Below are 24,404 nucleotides of genomic sequence, written 5' to 3' on the forward strand. Positions count from 1 at the left end.
AGTTGGAAGTCGGGAACTGCAAGGCAGCCCCCCGAAAACAAAGTTCCCCACTTACTCCTTTCTGTGACTTCTCTCTCTCCAACTTTCCTTACTAATGGACTTGTTATGATTATTATTTCCTCCCCAATATAGGAAAAATAATATGAGAGCAAATACTTATAGTATATATATATATACATATCCTACTTTAATCCCCCTAGGTTATTACCTCAAAAGATTGCATTTACAGAATTAAATCCCAAAGATTATTGCCTATTACCCACCTCCTTTCCCTCTTCACAGAGCTACATTCACTCCCATTATAAGCCAGGCAAGCCAAGAACATCAATCACCTTCAAGATATACTCCATTGCAGACAGAAACCAGGCAACATTGCCAGGTGCTTTAAAGTAACACAGGAAAAATAGAACTTGTAAATTGAGTAAAACCCCAAATCTGATCTGTCTCAAATTACCTTCTAACCTTGTACCTAGCAATGAAATGTTTTGTTATCCATCTCCTAAGTAATTGTGATTGATTGATTGTGAAAGTTGACCAAAAGTAACAATGATTTTCCTAGGTCAGGGAGAACTAATCTCTAGATCACCCTGTTTATGTCATTCATCTATAGTAACAATGTTTTCTTGACTATCTCTTTAGGCTACACATCTTGTCGTTAAGTTCCATGGAAACATATATGTAAAAAATTGATTGCGTGCCAAAGAATTAGGTACTTGAAACCCTATATAATAAACGGACCTCTGTGCTATGGCAGAACACTGTTTGATGCCTATGAACATAGGTCTGAGCACATAGTGTCTCTCATCTCCATTACTCGATCAGATAGTCACACTTAGATGGAGAAACCTTGGACCCTCAGAGAGACTGCTGGACGGCTTTCTTTAGGACTCTAATCAGTGAGTAGTGTTCTCTCCCCTACTCTACCTCTCCCCTGGCTATGAGAAAACCTTGTACTTTAGTAATTAGATTTATTTAGAAAGAGATTTAGGGTGACCTACAACTCCTCTAACCTTTACCCTTTGCCCAAATCAACAATTAAATAAAATAAATAGTCAGATGGTGAATTCAATCTCATTTATTTACAACTAGAGAGTAAGCCCATTGGCAGATTCCATCTTGTTGCTAGTTTTCAAGAAGACACAAGGGGGAGGCTTGTGAGCACCTCAAAGCAGTACATATCTGGATTGAGGTCCCACATACCTCTCTTTGTAGAGAAGACTTCCCCACCCACTTGAGGACCAGAATGGCTATCAAGGGGCAAGCCTTTACTGAAGGGAGATCTCCATTTTCTCTCCCTCAAGTAATTCAGGGACTCCAGAAGGGAGTAGTGAGGGAAGCCATTTTCATAAACCCTTTCCTCACTGCCTTCAACCCCTATTTTCTTCATCTAAGGAGTGAGAGTCCCCCCAAATTACACTGTGAACTAGGATAAGTAAGGGGGAGAGGGAATTCTTTAATTAACCTGCCTATTAGTCACTTTTTTGTTGCTGAATTTCATTGGCTAAGTTTTCAATTGAAGGTTGGTATTTTATACACTTCAAGCCTACGCAAGTACTACTAATTTTATCTGTCAATCTATTTCTTTTGTTGGTTTTGATATTATTTAACTCTGAGAATAAGGTCTCACAAAAGTACGTAGAGGGAAAATTGTGACTAACACCATTGCTATATTTTTCAGGGTGCTAAAAGAATCTGGTAATCGGTTCCAGGCATTCCTCCATTGTATGTGGGCCAGAGCCCACTGTCTTCCACTGGTGTGGCCTGGTCCTGTCCCTCCCCAGCTGGTTGGCCCTGGGGGTGCTGTGAGAGCAGCAACTTCTGCCCGCTAGCCTGACTTCCTGTGCACACTCCTTTCATGCATGTGCTCCTCCTCCGTGCTCCTGAGGGAGTCCCACATGCCCCAGCCACCTGGTGCATGCCACCCACTGCTTTCCCTACGCCCCTATGGCCAGTGTGTGGAACAGCCCTCCTCCCCCCCCCCCAGGCTGGGCTGGGATATGGCCATGGCTATATCTGTGAACATACAGCTCCTCAGGTGACTTCCAGGCTGTTCCTAGGCCTTGAAGCATGTTGAGCCCACATGTGGCCATCTGTCATTGAAAATGGCTATTCAAGTCAGTGCTGACACACATGTCATAGGTTCTCCATCATGGCTCTAGAGACAGGGTCAGGACCTAGGCAAAGCAATGAAACATAGCTAGAGCTTCAGGTAGCTGGAAATCAGAAAGCACTCTGCATCTGTGATACACTTTCCAGTAGAGGTTTCTGTTAGCAGGGCCATCAGCTTATAACTCCTGTAAATGCTTTCAAATTTATTTGTGACTACAATGGGATCATCTTCAAAAGAAGGGTTTTTTTTTTCCTTTAAATCTCTCAATGTCTTGTGGAGAGAAAGGTGTATGATGACTAGTGAAAACATCCCTTAGAGGGAATAGACATTCACTTGAAGTGTCTATTTACTGCTGCTTGGCTTGTTGTTTGGGTTACAGTGGAGTGGGTGGGGGAAGGGGGAGGAGTGGGTGAGTGGGGAGGGAGGGGCTGGTCAGGAGGTGGGGAGGCCAGATGAAAGGAGCAGGGGAAGGGTTGTGGAGGAGAGGAGAAGACCTGGTCAGGTTGAGGAAGGACTGAGGAGGGTGGGGAGGAGAGGAGAAGACATGATCAGATGGATGGGGTTGGACAAAGAAAGGAGATATAAGGAAAGGAATAGCAGAGAGGAGGAAAAGAAGGATGGTTGGGAGATGGAATGGCATAGGGGTAAGTAAAGTGGGTGGGGACTGGGTAACAAGGAGAGAGAAGCTGTATGAGGTGAGAGTAGTGGGGTTTGATAAGGGGAGGGGCCAAAGGGGTCAAGTCCTGGTTTGGGTCACCAGGATAAAAATCTTCCTCCCAGTCCAGGTGGGAGGATGATAGGGTGCTCCTGCTAGATCTAATCAAGAATTTAGGAGGAAGCACTGAAGGAGTTAAGCCATAATGGTCTGGATCCAAAGAAAGAAAGGCCTTCTCACTGGAGGGCAACAAGGGACTTTGCATGGCTGATTTATATGTCCACAGGAGCCAGTATCTATATTCTTTGGAATTCTTGTTATTAATGGCCAGTTTCAAATCTTTCAAAACCTTGAATTCAAAGGAACCATACTTTAGCCAGATAAAGGACGTATCAGTCCAGGCTTTGCAAAATTTCTAAACTTCCTTCTTTGTCATCCAAGTCTCCTTAGGAAAACTTTGTTCTTTCCAACTACATAGTATCTTATATAAAGGAGAATCCTCAGGAACTTTACTAGTTTTATTCTGTTTATTTCCCATAATGGCTTGTCTTTAGACTCATTTTACTTGTGAGGTCAGAGGAGGTGGAGTCAAGACAGCCACTTAGATGCAGCAAAAGTCCAGACCTCTCTGAAAACCCTTCCACACCAATCAAAAACAAAGTGCTTCAAGGGGACAGAAAACCAAATCTAACAACAGGACAGAGCTGGGGGACCCTCCTGCTGGATTCAACTTAAAAGGTATGCCCAAAAAAGCCTAAATTCTTGAACTCTCAGGTTTAAGGGAAAGGAAGAAGAAAGGTCCCAGGACCCCTCCCCCATCTACTGTGCTAAATCTCCTGTGGTCCCTGCAATCTCTGGGTGGGCAAGGGCTCTAGTCCATAGGGAGTGCCTTGCTGGCACACCTGTGCTAGGTTTGGGGCATTGAACACAGACAGCAGGGAAACAGGTGGAGGAGAAGGGCAAAGAGGGCAGCCTACCTCCATCTACCCCCTTTCTCGAGGTTTTGGCCTCAGGGCACATCCAGCTCCACAGATCAACTCCACCCTGGATTAATCTTATCAATAGGGTAGATAAGAAGCCTTCAGAGGGCAGAGAAGCTCAATCTCCAACACTCCTACCATAGTGACTCCACTGAGAGCCTTACTGACTAAGCTCTGAGGGTGAAGGCTGCAACCACTAGAGGACACCTTGAAAACAGGATGGGAATCCCAGCTCCCTTCAGCCTCCACACCTTCACATACACCTTCAGCTTCTGCTGCCAGCTGGGGAAGATCTGACCTCAGGTTTCATTCATATCATCAGTCTAACCTAATCAATCAGCAGAGCAGAGAAGAAGCCCCTTCAGGACAAAAGAGCCCAAACCCACAGATCCAGCAAATAATCAGAGGAGCAAGATCACAGCCAATTAGAGGGGGGAAAGAAGGAAAAGATATGAGTAAACAACAGAAAAAGAAAAAAGAAATTGCAATTGATAGTTTCTGTCCAGGTAATGAGCAAAAAGAAAATGGAACAGAAGAGGACCAAGGAACACCAAGCAAAAGCACAGAAACTCCAGTGAATTGGACGCAGGCTTTGGACAAACTCAAAACACAATTCAAAAAACAATTAAGAGAGGCTGAAGACAATTGGGAAAAGAACTTAAAAAGCAAAATAAGTCATCTGGAAACAGACACATGAACTAAAACAAAAAAATAGTGTCTTGAAAGCCAGAATTGACCAGCTTGAAAATGAGGCAAAGAAGATGAAAGATGACCTACAAAGAAAATCAGACCAGAAGGAGAAGGATGACCAAAAATCCAGGGGTGAAATTTAGTCTTTAAAAATTAGAATCCAACAACTAGAAGCAAGTGACTTCACAAGGTAGCAAGAGTATAAAACAAAATCAAAATCATGGAAAACTTTTGAGGAAAAAATGAAACATCTCATTGAAAAAACTACAGACTTGGAAAATAGATCCAGGAGAGACAATTTAAGAATTATTGGACATCAATAATTCTGGAAATATATAGTCCTGGAAAAATCCTGGACATCATTCTACAGGAAATTATCCAAGAAAACTGCCTCAACATTCTCAAACAAGAGGAAAAAGTGGAGATTGAAAGAATCCACAGATCACCTCCTGCATTTAATTCCCAATTGACAATGCCCAGGAATGTTACAGCCAAATCCAAGAACTACTACGCCAAGGAAAAAATATTACAAGCTGCTAAGAAGAAGTCATTCAGATACTATGGAATCACAGTGAGGATAACTCAGGATTTGGCTGCATCTACACTGAAGGACCAAAAGGCATGGAATATGATATTCCAGAAAGCAAGGGAACTGGGTCTACAACCAAGAATCAACTACCCAACAAATTGGTTATATTCTTGCAGGGGAAAGTATGGTCATTTAATAAAATAGAAGACTTCCAAGTGTTCATAAAAAAAAGACTGGATTTAAACAGAAAAGTTGATGCCCAAACATAGAACTCAAAAGAATCACCAAAAGGTAATTAAGAAAGGGTGAAAAAAAATCAAAACTTTTTTAAAGGGACCCAATAATTCCAAATGATTTGTATTTCTATAAGAAAAAATGATATTGATAACTCTTAAAAACTGTTATCATCAGGGTAGCTAGAAGAAGTATACTTAGAGGGCACAAATACAAACTGTATAGGATTAAATGTAATATATATATATATACATATATATATATGTATATATATATATAACTAGAGGTTAAAAAAAAGAGGATACTACTAAGAGAAGTGGGAAAAGGGACTTAATAAGATCATTAGCTTCTACTTGCCTAATTCTAGTCTTTAAAGACTGGTTTTTAGCTATGATCTTTCGATTTTCCTTTTTGGTTTAGACCATCCTGCTTTTTGTGGCTTCCAGCAGGTCAATTCTGGTCTCCAGTTTGCTTATTACTTCATGTGATTTCTGTGTTTCTTTTTCCAAGTGGGAGATTCTGTCTTTTAAACTGTTAGTTTATTTTTTAATTACTTGAAATTCTATTTCCCACTTTTATGCCCATTTTTGTTCTATCTTTCTTTCTTTCTTTCTTTTTTAATAAAAACCCTTACCTTCCGTCTTGGGGTCAATGCTGTGTATTGGCTCCAAGGCAGAAGAGTGGTAAGGGCTAGGCAATGGGGGTCAAGTGACTTGCCCAGGGTCACACAGCTGGGAAGTGTCTGAGGCCAGATTTGAACCTAGGACCTCCCATCTCTAGGGCTAGCTCTCAATCCACTGAGCTACCCAGCTGCCCCCTGTTCTTTCTTTCTTACTTGGTTATTGAACTCCATTTTAAGTTCCTCAAGAGTTTGTAATCAATTTCCATTTTTTTTGAAAGTTTGGATGGTTTTTTTTTGTCTCTTTCTGATGTTGCCTCTGTACTCTGATCCTTTTCTCCAAAGTTGTCCAAGGCCAACGGCTTTTTATTTCTTTTGGTACTTGTGGATTGCAGTTTCTTCGTGTTGGTAGCCATTGTTCTGCTCATCTTTTTTCTATGAATTATCTTGGCTAGTGAGGTAGGAAGGTAGTTCTTAGTATAGTGAGGTTTAAAGAGTCTTGCCCTGAGGCTATTTTTCCAGTTTCTGCTGAGTCTGCCAGGGCCAGCCCAGGTCTGCACAGCCAGCCTGGGTCTGCCCTGTCTCTGTGCCTGTGCTCTGTGCTCCTCAGCCTTGGGTCTCAAGTCTAGCTGCCAAGGCCCTGTGCTGCCCTCTGGGGTAAGGTTGTGTTGCCCTCAGTCAGCCCCGGAGAATCTAAAGATTGCCCTGGCCCTTGCTCTGACTCTGGCATGGTAGGTGGTGTTGGGGAGGGGTGATCAGCTCACGTTTTGGTAGGTATAATTTTACCTCCTTATACCACGGAAACACCCAAACCCTGCCTACCTTCAAGGCTGTGCCCCTTGGCAGAGCCCCTTCCCTCATCTGATTTTGATTTTTGTCTTTTTGCAAGATTTTATTATGACCAGTAGTCGGAAGAGTCGTGAAGTTCCTCCTACTCTATAGCCATCTTAGCCCAGAAGTGACTAGGCTCATTTGAATGGAGGGCAAGAAAAATCTTTAAGGAAGGTTTGGGAGAAATTCCCTTGCACCTTCCCCGCCCCATACCAGTGGTAAAAAGCCAGTGGCCACATGCTTCCAGTGGGCCTACTGGGCTGAAGGAAGTCTGGACCCTGGTACTTTATTTGGGAAAGGGAGCTGCTTCACTGAGCTAGCCTGGGAGGACAAAAGGCAGAGAAAAAAACTGATCTAGAGGTGCAAAAAGCTCAGGTGAAGAGCACAGGCTGAAGGCAGGGTCCCCTGCTTATTAGGTCCTGCAACGCTTGTCATGGTCAAGGGAGCAGAAATTGAGGTGGCAGGGGCCTGGGACTCCTGTAGTGAGGCAGCTTTAGGGATCCTGCTGATGCTCTCCACAATGCCCCACCTCCCACCCAAGCTAATGTTGTAGGCATATGGGAGCTCAGAAAGGGCCAATCCAGAGTTCTGTGCCACGAGGTTGTAGCTCTGGGGGGAGAGGGGGTGTAGCTACACCAGGAGGCAGGGAGCCATTGAGCCAGGTGGAGCCCTGAGCGGGCCTGGTTCACCAGGCAACAGCAAGGTGATGCCTGCTACTCAGCTGTTCTCAGTCACCCCTCAGCCCTGAGTTAGTTTAAGGGAAAAGGGGATCAATCTCACCCTTCAAGCAACAGGCTTAGCACCCCAGGCAGTGTTAGCAAATGGTCCTGTGGAGGGCAGCTGGCCGAAAAACAACAAAAAGCAGCTTTGTAGTAACAGACCAATGGCTGTGGCTGTGAGGCTAATCTGCCCTTTTGTCTAACAAGAAAACAAAAAAAAAAAACTACCCTACAAACTTAGAGAGGAGAATTAAGGATTCTAAACTCTAGACTTCTGGTCACCAAACTATTAGATTTAAATTAATAACTCCAGGTTCTTATTTTCATAGAGCTTATTAATAATCACTTGAAATAGAAAAAGCAGATATATAGAGATTTAGTAGTAGTAGTCTCTTGGTAACCGAGGATGACAATTGTCTTTGTGTGTTTTTGTGCACAAAGACACTTGTGCATGAAGATTTAAGTGGAAAAGTCGATGCACAGAGACAGTCCCACTCTCTCAGCGTTGGAAGCCTGGGTCCAGTGGCACGAAAAGTCGTTACACCTGGAGACTTCCTCAGCTGCATTGGATGGCTGTGTTGTCCTTTGTGCTCCAACACACCCTAAGCACTCCACAGTGCCTTGCTGTAATCGCCATCTCAGCCATTGAACCTTCTTGTTGGTTTTTTCTGCCTGTTCTGCCGAAACAGTCTTCACATGCTGGGTGAGCAAAGCCCTAGTTCACTAGGGGTCAACGACCCGATGGCTACCTTCACAAGGTTTAGCCGGCCTGTCGAAGCCGTTGCCTGGGGTGTGGCCGCTGCCACATGCTAGCAGCTACTGGGAGCCACAAGTGAGAGCTGAGTGTCAAGTGGGGGTCAGAGGCTGGAGAGCTGGCCTAGGAGAGCATGACAAGCCCTCCATACCAGAGATACTACTCCTCCCTGAGCTACCTAATCTAACCTAACTCTGACCATGTGTTTCTCCACATGGCTGTCTCTCAGCCATGGTCCTTCTCCACTGCCTCCAAGGAAATAGAGAGAGACTGTCCTCTTGTCACCCTTCCTTTATCCTCTCTTAGTGCCAACACACATCACCTGTGTGTTTATGTGACATCCAGTCACATTGCTGGGATGAGCTGGGTGGGACAAGCTGGGTCAGACAGGTAGGAAGTCAAAGACTCTGATGGGGGAATGGATAAATACACACCAAAACATAAATAAGAAAGAAGTAAAAGAAGTAAGTGAAATTTTGGGAAAGTTAGATTTAATAGATATCTACAGACAATTGAATAGGGATAAAAAGTAATATACCTTCTTTTCAGCAGCACATTTGGTACATGCACAATTGACCAAGTACCAAGGGAGTGATGGTGAACCTTTTAGAGACCAAGTACCCAAATTATAACTGTCATGTGAGTCCTGCCCCTCTCCCCTCTTCCCTGTTACCCCCTTCTTACCCCAAAGAGGGGAGAGAATGCTGGCATTGAGCTACTTGGGCAGAGGTCATATAGAAATGTATACCTGGAGAGGGGGAAGGGAGCAGCTCCCTCCCACAGCCTCCTGCTTAGGTGCCATAGGTTCCCCAAAAGGGTACTAGGGCAGAAAAATTTATTGAAAACTAAATAATTTAATTCAAAACCAGTGGGTCAAAGAACAAATCATAGAAACAATCACTGATTTCATTGAAGAGAATGACAATATAACAAAACTTATGGGATACAGACAAAGCACTATTTAGGGAAAATTTATATCCCTGTATGCTTATAGCAATACAGTGCTTCTAGACAATCTCAGAGACTAATGATAAAAAATACCTTCTACCCTCAGAGAAAGAATTGATGGGATTTGGCTACAGGCTGAAGCATAGTATATTTCACTTTCATCTTTTTTTTTTTTAATTTTTTTGTTTTTGTTTGAGATCTTGTCCACAATATGACTAGGAGAAAAACATTTTACATGATTACACACGTAAAATATCTATCAGATTTCTTACTGTTTCAGAGAGGGGGAAGGGTGTGAGGGAGGGAGAGTGGGGCAAGGGAGAGAATTTGGAACTCAATAATAATTTAAAAAATAATGTTAAACTGTTTTTACATGTAATTGGGGGGAAATATACTTTTTTTTTTTAAGACGAAGATGCTTTCCCCTGAGGGGCCAGCCCCTGGGAGCGAGCATCTTGCTCCCTTAATGGGCCTCACCATCCTTACTCAACCTTTGGACATTTAGGCTGGAGAGAGTTCCTGGAGTTCACTCTGAATGATACATTCTTCCCTTGGAACTCATAGCAAGGTGTGGTGCTGCTTTTGTGACTGTTACCAAGCAACCACAAATACCAAAGCAATAAAATCCCGCTTCCAAGAAAACAAGTGGTACGCAGGGGCATTTCGAATGTCGGAGAGCAGGAGCCGAATTGACGGAGAACCAATGAGAGGGAGAGGGTGGCCGGACTGGGCAACGTGGAGATCAGACTTGGAAGTGCGCAGTGGTGCGGCAGGCAACTTCAGCACAAGCTTTGGGATTCATTAAATCTACTGTGAACTGTGGGAGGTGGGAGTTGGGTGGGAGGGAGGGAGGGGGTGGGTGGGGTGGAGGGCTTGGGGCGGGACCTCCGAGAGAGAGGAGCTCGAGTGGGCAGTGGCTTGAACCGCTTTCTCCCTGGGCACGTCCATTACCGGACTGAATTCTTAGGACCCTGACCTGATACCGACGTCCGAGCAGCTGGGACATCTGCCAAACAGTTGGCACCTGGCAGGGCTGGACAAGGGCACCGAGACATCTGGTAGCAATTGGCCCCCCGAGGTTCGCCCCAAGCCTCCCTTTGGACGCCGGAAGTGGGCGGAGAACTGGCCTCCGGTTCTTTCAAGTGAGGGAACCCATCCCGAGCCTGATCCGTTTGAATGTTGAGCCGACCTAAGTGGATGAACCATGCCTACCAAAGTCACCCTGGGGGAACTGGTGGACCTTTCGATTGGCACGCCGGAAGTGGGGGCTGTCAACTTCAATGCCCTCCACAGCCTGCTGCTTGCCATGCTCAAGCAGTTGAACCTGCAGGATTTCAAAATTGAGGTGCCTTCCCAGGTCACAGAGCCGACCCGGAGCACAGAGGCTACCCGGGGTCCCACTGTAAGCGGGGCCCCTGTCAAGGACAAGAGAAAAGCCAGCGTCTCTAGGCAGCCTTCAGGGCGACTCTCCTCCACAGTTTTAGAGGCTCAGGTGAAGGACTTAGGGGGACAGTTACAGGATTTAGGCAAACAAGTCCAAGCCATTGGGAGCCAAGTGCACGGAATTGAGGACCACGTACAGTCAATCGGCTCTCAGGTTGATGTGTTTGGGGAGCAAATAGCCGCCTTGGACAAGCTACCATCGGGTACTGACCTGCTAGAAAAAGCCCCGAGTGGCTCCCGAGTGTCAGACATGTGGCAAATGATGCAGTTGAAAAAGAAAGTGGAAGCCAACGAGGATGGCATTTCCAAGGTGAGTCAGCTTCACTAGGGGCGAAGGACTGGTTGTGTTCTCCAGCATTTTGAGTTCCCTTTCCCCAGGGAGTGGTCACTCAGATATGGTCAAGCTGGGTCTTTCCTGTCCTTAACAGACAGACATTATGAGTTTGCAGAGAAAGAGAAAAGAGCCAACCTTCAGTAGAATTGTAATCCCTTAGCTCTAACCCAGGCATCATGGCTGAACTTTTTACTCCCCCTGGGAGCCATAAGAAACTTAAGGTTCCAGGAAAAAGCAGATGGTGCAACTACCCCCAAAAAATTAATGGAAGGAAAGGATCCTGGGTGGCCAGGGGGCTATTGTTGGTTCCATGGTTTAGGAACAAATTTTCTGGCTCAAAAGCTTCACATACCTCCAGTCCTTATCTAGGAGACTTTGGAAGAGTACTTTAGAGATCATTTAGTCAAACCACCTCATTTTACAGATAGGGAAACGGAGACTCAAGAAAGTTAAAACCACTTACCAAAATCACATTGCTAAAGTTACTGCATAGCTGGAATAGGAACCTCATCTCCTAATTCTTAGGCCAATGCTCCTTCCAATACTGAGCCATAATCTTGCCAGAGAAATTTCTAGTGTTGTTTCCTTTTTGATTATTGGTATTATAGTATCTTTCAACTTCATTCAAAAAAGCAATAATGGCCACAAGATCTCAAAAGAACTTTTAGGACATTGTGGCAAATATTAACTTTTGACTATTCCAATAGTTTTTAAAAGTCTGGTATCTTTTTAAGCAAGCTGCACAGATGAAGTCTCTAGCCTGAACACATACCCACATCCACACACCCAATAAATGGAACATCAGACTGGCAGCTAAGATCTCAGAGCACTTTCAGGTCCCAGGTGGCAGCCCTAGGTTGGGAGCTTCCCTCCTGGATGACTGAAGGATCCCAAGGGAGAGGCGATGCTAGCTAGGACTTACACACTCCTCGTTGGTCATACAGCCAATTCATGCTTCTGGACAAAGATGGCTAAGAGGACCCATATTCAGCCTGAGTCCCAGGTAGTAGGGTTCTGGTAAATGTCTAACAGGTTCTCCAGGAAAAAAAATGTACTCATGATACACTTTTGAAAAACTTTTAAGTTTAATCAACATTATTTAATAGTCAGCTCTAGATGGTTCAAATTGGCTCTGGCATATCCCTAGCCAGGTCAGTATCTTCATGCTAGCTTCCATCTGTTCCTTCGTCAGGCCATGGGACTGATCCAAGATGTCATGAATGAAGTCAACACCTTGAAGGAAGATCAGGATAAGTTTCCGCAGCCCCAGGTGAGAGGAAGTCTTCTCAGCCATCTCCCAGTTCCCAAACAGGCCAGATGTCCCCAGGGTCCCTAGCTGAGTTTGAGGCAGATCTCCAAATCAATCTTTCTCAGTGAGAAGTCAGGTTTGAGCTGCTTCTTGAAAACCAGGGGACTATTTGGGCCCTTACTCCCAGGAGCAAACGAATTTCTAGACCTTGAGAACTCTGCCCTCTTCCTGTCCTCTTCCATGCTGCTTAGTATTCAGCTCCAGGGGTCTCCTGAGGTCCCTTGGCTACAGAGACACACAGTTCAGCCCTTTAAGATTTACCCTGATTTTGAAGACTCCATACTACTAGGGAGGGGATATAGAGAAATTCGCCAAGTATCCCCAAGATTAAATTTAACTTTTAAAATAAAATTCCAGAGGGCAGTTGGGTGGCTCAGTGGATTGAGAGCCTAGGTTGAAATCTGGCCTCAGATACTCCCTAGCTGTGTGACCCTGGGCAAATCACTTAACCCCCATTGCCTAGCCCTTACCACTCTTTTGCCTTAGAACTAGTACACAGTATTGATTCTAAGATGGGAAGATAAGGGTTTAAAAAAAAATTCCAGGCATAAGTACATTTTGGAGGGAAGAGGGGTTGGCAACATTAAAAAAAAATCTGAAATGACTGAGGCAGAGACATTTGGCCCATTCTGCCCAGCCCCATTCCCATAAACACATCTCCTTTGGGGAAACATGGGGATGGTAGAGGGCAAGGACTGGATTACAACAGGTGTGGAGAACCATTTTTCTGTTGTTCAACAAAGGCTACTCCTTAAAAAAACAATCAGTGTACAACCACACACAAAAAAAGAGCAAAAAAAATTTAAGCCCTTATCTTCCATCTTAGAATCACAGAATTCTGTGTATTCGCTCCAAGGCAGAAGAGTGGTAAGGACTAGGCAATGGGGATTAATAGACTTGCCCAGGAAGTGTCTGAGGCCAGATTTTAACCCCAAACTTTCTGGCTCCAGACCTGGCTCTCCATCCACTGAACCACCCAGCCACCCCCACCCCACCTTTATAGGTATCTTAACAGATTCCCTTCTTCATTTGTTTGTCCCTGTGGGAGAGGAGAGTGAGAGCTTGACTCAGGGTGTGCTTCTATTCACTTTTTGCAGGTGGACAAATACAAAGAAAGGATCGAAAATATGGAAGACAGAATTGGAGCACTGGAGAACATAGTCAATAATCAAGAAAGGGAACTGGTAACATTCTTCCCAGTGCAGGAAAAGGGGACCCTTGAAGTGGTCAAGAGGATTATCCATAGCCTAGCCTTTCCTCTAGTCCTCTACTCAGACTCCTCTCTGCAAGCCTCTAACTCAGCCGAAGAGGACACTGGGAGTGCCCTCTGCCTTCTGGAGCTTTATTCTTGCACCCAAAGGAATATTTTCTAAAATGTCACCCCTTACTCCCCACTGCCTGCTTCTGATTCTAGGTGGGAGATTAAGGTATGCACTTGCTCCAAGTCTGGATTGTAACAGAATGAAGAAGGGAGCTGCCAGTCACTAGTTGGACACTTGGGTGGGGAGGGGGAGGGGAGAAGGATCAGGCAAGAATGGTTTGTAGGAAGACAAGATTTCCAGACCTACTTGGATGTGACCATTTCCCCACCAGGCAAACGTAGAGCAGAAGATGATGAGTGCTTACCCTGAAGACAATACCGTAGTTACCTGGGAGGACCTGGAGCAGGCCATATCTTCTGGTCGAAAAAGCACACCAGTAATTAGGGAAGGCTGGGAAAGGACTGAGGGTGGGCTCCCCTCAAAGCTAATAATGCCATGTGTGATTTCAGGGGGTTTTCCTTCCTTTCTGGCCCATTTCTGACAGGATCCATCCAAGTATAGCAACAGTATTATTCAAAGTCCCTGGATAATTTTCCTAGTGGCCTGATATGAAAGGGGTTTACCTGCTGTTTTATTAGATGTTATATCCCCCCCTAAACATTTCTATAATTCCTACCACAGGGACCCACTGAGGTTTGGTCCCAAAAATTCTCTCTTGACTAATGGCCTACCTTGACCTGATCAGACCTCCCCCAACACACAAGCCAAGTCATTTCTGTCTTCTTCCCTTCCTCTAGTCACTTGGAGATGTCACTGGAATCATTTCTCCAACTAGAGAAATACCTCAAAGCCCTGGAGAACGGTCCCCTGAAAAGCGTTTTGAGCGGTCCACTGAAAAGCGCCCTCAACCTCTCAAGAAAACTTCATCAAAGTCCGCAATGCCTGGCACAGAGGGTCCATCTCTTGGACCAAGGCGGAGTATCACAGAACATGGTCCACTAGGCTCAGCTGCTGGCACACCCCCTCGCACAGCCTCAAGCACTTCCCAGGTTCCTCGAGGCCCTAGGGCAGGTCAGCCAGTCTCTGGAGCTCGAGGTCCAGGTCAACCAGTTCTTGGAGCCCCAGGAACCTACCCACAAGTCCCTGGAGCCCCAGGCACCTACCCACCAGTTCCTGGAGCCCCAGGCACCTACCCACCATTTACTGGCGCCCCAGGCCCCTACCAGCCTGGCCAAGCACCACCAGGCACCTACCCACCTGGCCAGGTACCCCCAGGCCCCTACCAGCCTGGCCAGGGACCCCCAGGCACCTACCAGCCAGGACAGGGCCCCTATCAGCCTGGCCAGGGACCCCCGGGCACCTACCTGCCTGGACAGGGACCCCCGGGCACCTACCCACCTGGCCAGGGACCTCCAGGCACCTACCCACCTGGCCAGGGACCCCCGGGCACTTACCCACCTGGACAGGGACCCGCAGGCACCTACCCCCCTGGCCAGGGACCCCCAGGCACCTACCCACCTGGACAGGGCCCCTACCAGCCTGGTCAGGGACCCCCAGGCACCTACCAGCCTGGACAGGGACCCCCAGGCACCTACCAGCCTGGACAGGGACCCCCAGGCACCTACCAGCCAGGCCAAGGACCCCCAGGCACCTACCCACCTGGACAGGGACCCCCAGGCACCTATGCACCTGGCCAAGCACCACCAGGGACCTACCCGCCTGGACAGGGCCCCTACCAGCCTGGGCAGGGACCCCCAGGCACCTACCCGCCCGGACAGGGACCCCCGGGCACCTACCCACCCGGACAGGGACCCCCTGGCACCTACCCGCCTGGACAGGGACCCCCGGGCACCTACCCACCTGGACAAGGACCCCCGGGCACCTACCCGCCTGGTCAGGGACCCCCGGGCACCCAACAGCCTGGACCAGGAGTCCCAGTTACCTCTCAGGCAGGGCCAGGAGCCCCAGACACCCAGCAGCCTGGAACCCGAGCCCCAGGCACCCAGCAGCCAGGAACCAGAGCCCCAGGGACCCAGCAGCCTGGAACCAGAGCACCAGGAACCCAGCAGCCAGGAACCAGAGCCCCAGGGACCCAGCAGCCTGGACCCGGAGCCCCAGGCACCCAGCAGCCTGGACCTGGAGCCCCAGGTACTTACCAGCCTGGCCAGGGAGCCGAAGGCCCCTACCCACCTGGCCAGGGACCCCCGGGCACCTACGCACCTGGCCAAGCACCACCAGGCACCTACCCGCCTGGCCAAGGACCCCCTGGCACCTACGCACCTGGCCAAGCACCACCAGGCACCTACCCACCTGGCCAAGGACCCCCAGGTACCTACGCACCTGGCCAAGCACCACCAGGCACCTACCCACCTGGCCAAGGACCCCCTGGCACCTACGCACCTGGCCAAGCACCACCAGGCACCTACCCACCTGGCCAAGCACCACCAGGCACCTACGCACCTGGCCAAGGACCACCAGGCACCTACCCACCTGGCCAAGGACCCCCAGGCACCTACGCACCTGGCCAAGGACCACCAGGCACCTATCCGCCTGGCCAGGGACCCCCAGGCACCTACGCACCTGGCCAAGGACCACCAGGCACCTATCCGCCTGGCCAGGGACCCCCAGGCACCTACGCACCTGGCCAAGGACCACCAGGCACCTATCCGCCTGGCCAGGGACCCCCAGGCACCTACGCACCTGGCCAAGCACCACCAGGGACCTATCCGCCTGGTCAGGGACCCCCAGGCACCTACGCACCTGGCCAAGCACCACCAGGGACCTATCCGCCTGGTCAGGGACCCCCAGGCACCTACGCACCTGGCCAAGCACCACCAGGGACCTATCCGCCTGGTCAGGGACCCCCAGGCACCTACGCACCTGGCCAAGCACCACCAGGGACCTATCCGCCTGGTCAGGGACCCCCAGGCACCTATGCACCTGGCCAAGCACCACCAGGGACCTACCCGCCTGGACAGGGACCCCCGGGCACCTACGCACCTGGCCAAGGACCACCAGGGACCTATCCGCCTGGTCAGGGACCCCCAGGCACCTATGCACCTGGCCAAGGACCCCCAGGCACTTACCCGCCTGAACAGGGACCCCCGGGCACCTACCCACCTGGACAGGGACCCGCGGGCACCTACCCCCCTGGCCAGGGACCCCCAGGCACCTACCCACCTGGCCAAGCACCACCAGGCACCTACCCACCTGGCCAGGGACCCCCGGGCACCTACCTGCCTGGCCAGGGACCCCCGGGCACCTACCCACCAGGCCAGGGACCCCCAGGCACCTACCAGCCAGGGGAGGGAGCCCCAGGTACCTACCAGCCAGGCCCCGGAGCCCCAGGCACCCAGCAGCTTGGACCTGGAGCCCCAGGCACCCAACCACTTGGACCAGGAGCCCCAGGCACCCAGCAGCTTGGACCTGGAGCCCCAGGCACCCAACCACTTGGACCAGGGGCCCCAGGCACCCAGCAGCTTGGACCAGGAGCCCCAGGCACCCAGCAGCTTGGACCAGGAGCCCCAGGCACCCAGCCACTTGGACCCGGAGCTCCAGGAACCCAGCAGCTTGGACCAGGAGCCCCAGGCACCCAGCCACTTGGACCAGGAGCCCCAGGCACCCAGCAGCTTGGACCAGGAGCCCCAGGAACCCAGCAGCTTGGACCAGGAGCCCCAGGAACCCAGCAGCTTGGACCAGGAGCCCCAGGAACCCAGCAGCTTGGACCTGGAGCCCCAGGCACCCAGCCACTTGGACCTGGAGCCCCAGGCACCTACCAGCCTGGACCTGGAGCCCCAGGCACTCAGCAATTTGGACCAGGAGCCCCAGGCACCCAGCAGCCTGGGGTTGGAGCCCCAGGAACCCAGCAGTTTGGACCTGGAGCCCCAGGAACCCAGCAGTTTGGACCAGGAGCTCCAGGCACCCAGCAGCCTGGGATTGGAGCCCCAGGCACCCAACAGTTTGGACCAGGAGCCCCAGGCACCTACCAGCCTGGACCAGGAGCCCCAGGCACCTACCAGCCTGGACCAGGAGCCCCAGGCACTCAGCAGCTTGGACCTGGAGCTCCAGGCACCCAGCAGCCTGGACCAGGAGCCCCAGGCACCTATCAGCCTGGGGTACAGCCTGGGGTTGGAGCCCCAGGCACCCAGCAGCTTGGACCTGGAGCCCCAGGCACCTACCCACCTGGACAGGGACCCCTGGGCACCTACCAGCCTGGGGCACAACCTGGACCGGGAGCCCCAGGCACCCAGCAGTTTGGACCTGGGGTCCCAGGCACTTACCCACCTGGCCAGGGAGCCCCAGGCACTTACCAGCCTGGGGCTGGAGCCCCAGGCACCCAACCACTTGGACCTGGAGCCCCAGGCACCTATCCACCTGGGGCTGGAGCCCCAGGCACCCAGCAGCTTGGACCAGGAGCCCCAGGCACCCAGCCACTTGGACCTGGAGCCCCAGGCACCCAGCAGCTTGGACCAGGAGCCCCAGGCACCCAGCCACTTGGACCTGGAGCCCCAGGCACCCAGCCACTTGGACCTGGAGCCCCAGGCACCCAGCAATTTGGACCAGGAGCCCCAGGCACCCAGGCACCTGGACCCGGAGCCCCAGGCACCTACCAGCCTGGGGCTGGAGCCCCAGGCACTCAGCCACTTGGACCTGGAGCCCCAGGCACCCAGCAATTTGGACCAGGAGCCCCAGGCACCCAGCCACTTGGACCTGGAGCCCCAGGCACCCAGCCACTTGGACCTGGAGCCCCAGGCACCCAGCCACTTGGACCTGGAGCCCCAGGCACCCAGCAATTTGGACCAGGAGCCCCAGGCACCCAGGCACCTGGACCCGGAGCCCCAGGCACCTACCAGCCTGGGGCTGGAGCCCCAGGCACTCAGCCACTTGGACCTGGAGCCCCAGGCACCCAGCAATTTGGACCAGGAGCCCCAGGCACCCAGCCACTTGGACCTGGAGCCCCAGGCACCCAGCCACTTGGACCTGGAGCCCCAGGCACCCAGCAATTTGGACCCGGAGCCCCAGGCACCCAGCCTCTTGGACCTGGAGCCCCAGGCACCCAGCAATTTGGACCAGGAGCCTCAGGCACCCAGCCACTTGGACCTGGAGCCCCAGGTGCCCAGCAATTTGGACCCGGAGCCCCAGGCACCCAGCCTCTTGGACCTGGAGCCCCAGGAACCCAGCAATTTGGACCCGGAGCCCCAGGCACTCAGCAGCTTGGACCTGGAGCCCCAGGAACCCAGCAATTTGGACCCGGAGCCCCAGGCACCCAGCCTCTTGGACCCGGAGCCCCAGGCACCCAGCAATTTGGACCTGGAGCCCCAGGCACCCAGCCGCTTGGACCTGGAGCCCCAGGCACCCAGCAATTTGGACCCGGAGCCCCAGGCACCCAGCCCCCTGGACCAGGAGCCCCAGGCACCCAGCAGCTTGGACCCGGAGCCCCAGGCACCCAGCAGCCTGGACCAGGAGCCCCAGGCACCCAGCAGCCTGGACCAGGAGCCCCAGGCACCTACCAGCCTGGGCCTGGAGCCCCAGGCACCTACCAGCCTGGGCCTGGAGCCCCAGGCCCCTATCCGTCTTGGCAGGGAGCCCCAGGAGCCTACCCACCTGGCCAGGGAGCCCCAGGACCCTACCAGGCTGGACCTGGAGCCCCAGGACCATACCAGCCTTGGCAGGGAGCTCCAGGACCCTACCAGCCTGGGCAGGGAGCCCCAGGACCCTACCAGCCTTGGCAGGGAGCTCCAGGACCCTACCAGCCTGGGGCTGGAGCTCCAGGCACCCAGCAGCCTGGACCCGGAGCCCCCGGGCCATACCAGCCGGGTCAAGGAGCCCCCGGACCCTACCAGCCAGGGCCAGGAGCTCCAGGCACCCAGCAGCCTGGACCTGGAGCCCGAGCCACTGGACCTGGAGCCCGAGCCACCCAGCAGCCTGGACCTGGAGCCCGAGCCACTGGACCTGGAGCCCGAGCCACTGGACCTGGAGCCCGAGCCACCCAGCCACCTGGGCCAGGAGCCCCAGGCACCTACCAGCCTGTTACTGGTGTCTCACCTCATCAGCCAGGCCCTGGAGCCCCATCTGGGTATCAGCCAGGTCCTGGAGCCCCATATGGATATCAGCCAGGCCCTGGAGCCCCACCTGGGTATCAGCCAGGTCCTGGAGCCCCATATGGATATCAGCCAGGCCCTGGAGCCCCACCTGGGTATCAGCCAGGTCCTGGAGCCCCATATGGATATCAGCCAGGCCCTGGAGCCCCACCTGGGTATCAGCCAGGTCCTGGAGCCCCATATGGATATCAGCCAGGCCCTGGAGCCCCACCTGGGTATCAGCCAGGTCCTGGAGCCCCACCTGGGTATCAGCCAGGCCCTGGAGCCCCACCTGGGTATCAGCCAGGCCCTGGAGCCCCACCTGGGTATCAGCCAGGCCCTGGAGCCCCACCTGGGTATCAGCCAGGCCCTGGAGCCCCACCTGGGTATCAGCCAGGCCCTGGAGCCCCACCTGGGTATCAGCCAGGCCCTGGAGCCCCACCTGGGTATGCAGGCCCCCTTCCATATCCTGGAGCCCCAGAAACAAGTTCTGTAACCCCAACTGGTGCTCCTGGCCGAGGGCAGCAAAGACCAGCATCGCAGCCTGGAGGCACACAGCAAAGGCCTCCAACAGGAGTGCCTGGAGTGTCACCACAAAGATCCTCAACTGGACTGCCTGGAGTGTCGCCACAAAGATCCTCAACTGGACTGCCTGGAGTGTCACAGCAAAGATCCTCAACTGGACTGCCTGGAGTGTCACAGCAAAGATCTTCAACTGGACTGCCTGGAGTGTCACCACAAAGATCCTCAACAGGACTGCCTGGAGTGTCACCACAAAGATCCTCAACTGGACTGCCTGGAGTGTCACAGCCAAGGTCCACAACAGGGCATCCTGGAGCTACTCAGCCAAAGTCTGCAACAGGGCGTCCTGGAGCTACTCAGCCAAAGTCTGCAACAGGGCGTCCTGGTGTTACACCAGGGCAACGTGCTCCTGCAGTTTCCAGTGCTGATCAGCCTGGTGTTGCTGCCACAGGCACCCCCCCAAGTTGGGAGCAACCCACAGTCACAGACCAGAGTTTCCCTCCAACCGAGATTCCTTCTGATGGCCAATTTCCCTACATGGAATCCCAGCCATCCTATGTGCTATCTCAAGGAACCTACATGCCATCCCCGACAGCCTATATGCCACCCTACATGCCATCCCAGCAACCCTACATGCCGCCCCAGCAACCCTACATGCCATCCCAGCAACCCTACATGCCATCCCAGCAATTCTACATGCCATCCCAGCCGCTCCCTGGGGGACACCAGCATCCTATACCACCACCACCTCCATGGTTGCCCCAGCAGCCTGGAGTTGGACTCCAGACCTCTCGAGAAAGACTCCCAGGCCAAAGAGATAAAAGCTCATCACAGGACAGACAGAGTTTTAGCTTCCCCTTTGCCTTGGAGACCCTGCGTTTGATGGGGGAGCTTACCAACTACTACCTGATTCTGAAGGAGCAGATGGGGGAACTGGAAGAAGACCCTGGCAAATCTGAGCTGGACAAGCTAAAGAGCGTGTTAGGAAAATTAAGTAGGTATTTTCTTCCCTGTCTGGGACATAGAGTAGGCCATGAAAGGTTGGAGAGGCAGTCACCAGGGAAAATCACAGGATCTAGGCAGAGAGAGGAGCTGGCCTGTCTTTTAGTAGTTTCCAATATATTTTAAAATTTGTTTTGGTAGTTTCCTGTTTTAACAATTCTTGCTAACTTGGTGCTAATCTCACTTTCTACCTGATAAGAAAATGGAAAAGCTTTTAGTGCCATCTAAATTTTAGCATCCTGGAATATAGCTCCAATCACTCTACCCTAGTTATAGCTCTTTTGCATTGTTGTTTAGTTATGTCTGACTTTATGATCCCATTTGGGGTTTTCTTGGCAAAGATACTGTAGTAGTTTGCCATTTTCTTCTCCAGCTCATTCAACACCCAAAGAATAGAGGTAAACAGGGTTAAGTGACTTACCCAGGGTTACACTGCTAATAAGTGTCTGTGGCTAGACTTTTTAAATAATTAAATTTTTTTAGAATATTTTTTCCATGGTTACATGATTCATGTTCTCTCACTCCCTTCTTCCCTACCCCCCCCTTCCAGAACTGACAAGAAATTCCACTGGGTTAGACATGCATTATTGCTAGGTTTTAACTCGGGAAGATGAGTCTCCCTGACTCCACACTTCCAGCTCTGTCCACTGTGACATAGAGCTATTATATAGCACTATAGGACTCTGTTGAGTGATTAGGTGGATGGAGACAGTGAGAATCCGCAAGATTCGCATCTGATCTCAGAGTTGGGGCCAGTGATCCCAGGAAGGGAGTGAGAAGTTTATTGCCATTATCAAGCCCCCACCCCCCACCACCCCCACCCGGGGTTAAGGACTTTGGTAAGGAAACTGAAAAGAAAAAGAAGATAGTATGAAATGGGGTGGTATGGGGGAGAGCAAAAGGATTAAATTCAGTCTTCCTTCACCCATGGTTTAGTGCATTGGGTCCTAAGATTTGGAGTGGGTGGGAAGCTTATGTAGGTAGAGTTTCTGGAGACTTAGAACAATGACATTTCATACTCATCACCAGGCAAAATAAAGACTTCTTCACAACGGTTAAGAGAGGGGAGTGTGGAATCAGGAGAGTAAGAAGAATTTATGAAGCTTTGGCCAGCTTACCCATTGTGCTAAGGACCAGGATAGTAATATAAACAAAAAAGATAGTCTCAAGAAGCTTACATACTAATGGGGAAAATAACACATAAAAGGGAAGGGAATGAAAAGGGGGTGGAGTGGAAAGGAAGGATGCCACACATAGTTGGGGAAGTTTGGAGAATCAGAAGCAAAATCTACAGGGAAACGAAGGATGGCTAGCCTAGACTCCTCCTGAAATGGAGGATCAGGAAGGAACTCACCAGCAGGAGAAGGAAGAGAAGTTTGGAACTTTACAATTCTGACTTTCCTTCTTCCATAGCCTCTAAAAGCATCCCTGATGACATGATGGAACAGCTACAAGGTCTTAAAGCCTTAACCAAAGAAATTCAAGAGGAGAGGGAAAAAGTGAGTGGTTAAAGGGGTACCTGAAATCCATAGAAAAATCACCACGCTAAGGGTACAGTCAAAAGCATTTCAGAACAAACTCCTTGAGTGAGGTTCCTCCCAGGGAGAGAGACTACAAATGGACTGGGGATGGCTTTTTTTAGTTCACTAAATCCCTTGGTGCCCTCCCATTAAGAGAGCCAAGATCTCTGCCTTGCCTCTGAAGACCTGAGGAAGAAGAGATAGACAGCTAGGAGATCCAGTGGATAGAGCCATCCTGCCTGAGACATTCACTAGCTAATTGAATGTCTAAGTGACTGTGGTCAATTCACTTAGTCTCTGTTTCTCCATCTGGAAAACCTACCTCCCCAAAGGCACCATATAAATGTTGGCTATTGTTATCATCTAATGGGAAAGGGGAAGACTAAAGCCTGAAACTACAGAACCATTGGTATTACAGATGAGGTTTATGCAAAGGATTCTGGAAGGAGAGGAGGAAGAACAAGAAGATGATGGAAGAAGAACTGGCCAGCTAAGTCTGCAGCTAAATATCCTCAGGTAAATGCTAGGCCTTCCTGGAGCTCAAAACCATTTGGTGTTGGGTATATAGGAAAAAGGAGTAGATAGATGGCACAGTGGATAGAGTATTGGACCTGGAGTCAGGAAGACTCATGTTCTTGAGTTTAAATCTGTCCTCAGACACTTACTGGATATGTAACCTTGGGTGAGTCACTTAACCCTGTTTGCCTCAGTTTCCTCATCTGTCAAATGAGATGGAAAGGGAAAGGGCAAACCACTCTAGTATTTTTGCCAAGAAAACCCCAAATGGTGTCATGAAGAGTTGAACATGACTGAAACAGTTGAACAATAACAAATTGCCTTTTCCAAGGCCAGAAGAGCAATGAAGGCTAGGCAAAGGGGTGGGGGGATAAGTGATTTGCTACGGGTCACACAACTACAAAATGTGGCCAAATTTGAATCCAGGACATCCCAGCCTTGCTCTCAATGCCCTGAGCTACCTAGCTTCCCATTAAGCCAAGGAACTGTTAATGATGAGTGAGGCCATTCTTGGCCTTTCCTTGCCTTCCCCTTCTTAAAATGGGTTGTGGTATCTGTCTCATGCTCTGGGGGGTTGCTATGGCTAGCCCAGAAGGCTGAGCAGCTTCACATAAAATCATCAAGATCTTCTAGAAGCCAGTGCCTGGAGTAAAAAGAAAGGAAAGCCTCTCAGATTGAAACTTAAAGAAGCCAGGTGGTGTCCGTGACTCCACCATTTTTGTTTCTTCAGTTATCACTCCTAAGAGGCTAAAAGTTTTAGGTATTGGCTGAATGGGCATCTGTCCCAGTCATCAGAATGATTGAGGCAAAAACTTGTGTTTTTTACATGTATCCCAGAACTAGAAGCTGGAATTCTTTAATAAGGGAAAGAAAATGAAGACCCAACTCACCCAGCCCTCAGTTCCACTTACCTGGTTTCTCACCCCTTGAGGAAAGCTGAACTAAATTAATACCTGGAGCCCAAGTGACTTGGGGGCTGCTGGTCAGTAAGTGACCAGTCTCTTGGTTCTTGTGGCCTAGAGTGAATGTGCACGACATAGAGAAGGAGCTGGCACTGCTGAGGGAACGGCAAGAGCAGGGCAAGGCCCTTGTAGAACAATCAGTGGCAGAAGCATCACTTTATCTACAGGAACAGGTGAGGGTCTTGGGTCTTGGTCCCACAAGTTGATCAGAGAGGGAGGGAACAGACTTCTCTCCTGCTAAGTACCAGAGACCAAACCTCACTTTTTCTGCTATCCTTCCTAGGGAAGCTACATCCAAGAGTCCTTTGGCTTCCAGCTAGATGATCAGAGCACAGACCCATATCTGATCATATGCTGTCTTTTTAAAAAAAAAAACCTTTACCTT

General features: G+C 50.7%; 1 protein-coding gene across 1 annotated transcript in view; it reads left to right on the forward strand.

Moving 5' to 3' along the window:
• Positions 1 to 9,939: 9,939 nt before the first annotated feature.
• The window catches only part of QRICH2 (glutamine rich 2), a 29,804-nt gene continuing 15,339 nt past the window's right edge, over positions 9,940 to 24,404 (forward strand). The window contains exons 1-8 of the mRNA XM_056817098.1: positions 9,940 to 10,822; positions 12,039 to 12,116; positions 13,253 to 13,339; positions 13,749 to 13,853; positions 14,215 to 21,013; positions 22,435 to 22,520; positions 22,960 to 23,057; positions 24,078 to 24,192. Of these exons, the coding sequence (XP_056673076.1) occupies positions 10,274 to 10,822; positions 12,039 to 12,116; positions 13,253 to 13,339; positions 13,749 to 13,853; positions 14,215 to 21,013; positions 22,435 to 22,520; positions 22,960 to 23,057; positions 24,078 to 24,192 (7,917 nt within the window). The 5' untranslated portion in view covers positions 9,940 to 10,273. The remainder of the gene's footprint in view (positions 10,823 to 12,038; positions 12,117 to 13,252; positions 13,340 to 13,748; positions 13,854 to 14,214; positions 21,014 to 22,434; positions 22,521 to 22,959; positions 23,058 to 24,077; positions 24,193 to 24,404) is intronic.

This window comes from Monodelphis domestica, chromosome 2 (genome assembly GCF_027887165.1).
Source record: "Monodelphis domestica isolate mMonDom1 chromosome 2, mMonDom1.pri, whole genome shotgun sequence".
Lineage (NCBI taxonomy): Eukaryota > Metazoa > Chordata > Mammalia > Didelphimorphia > Didelphidae > Monodelphis > Monodelphis domestica.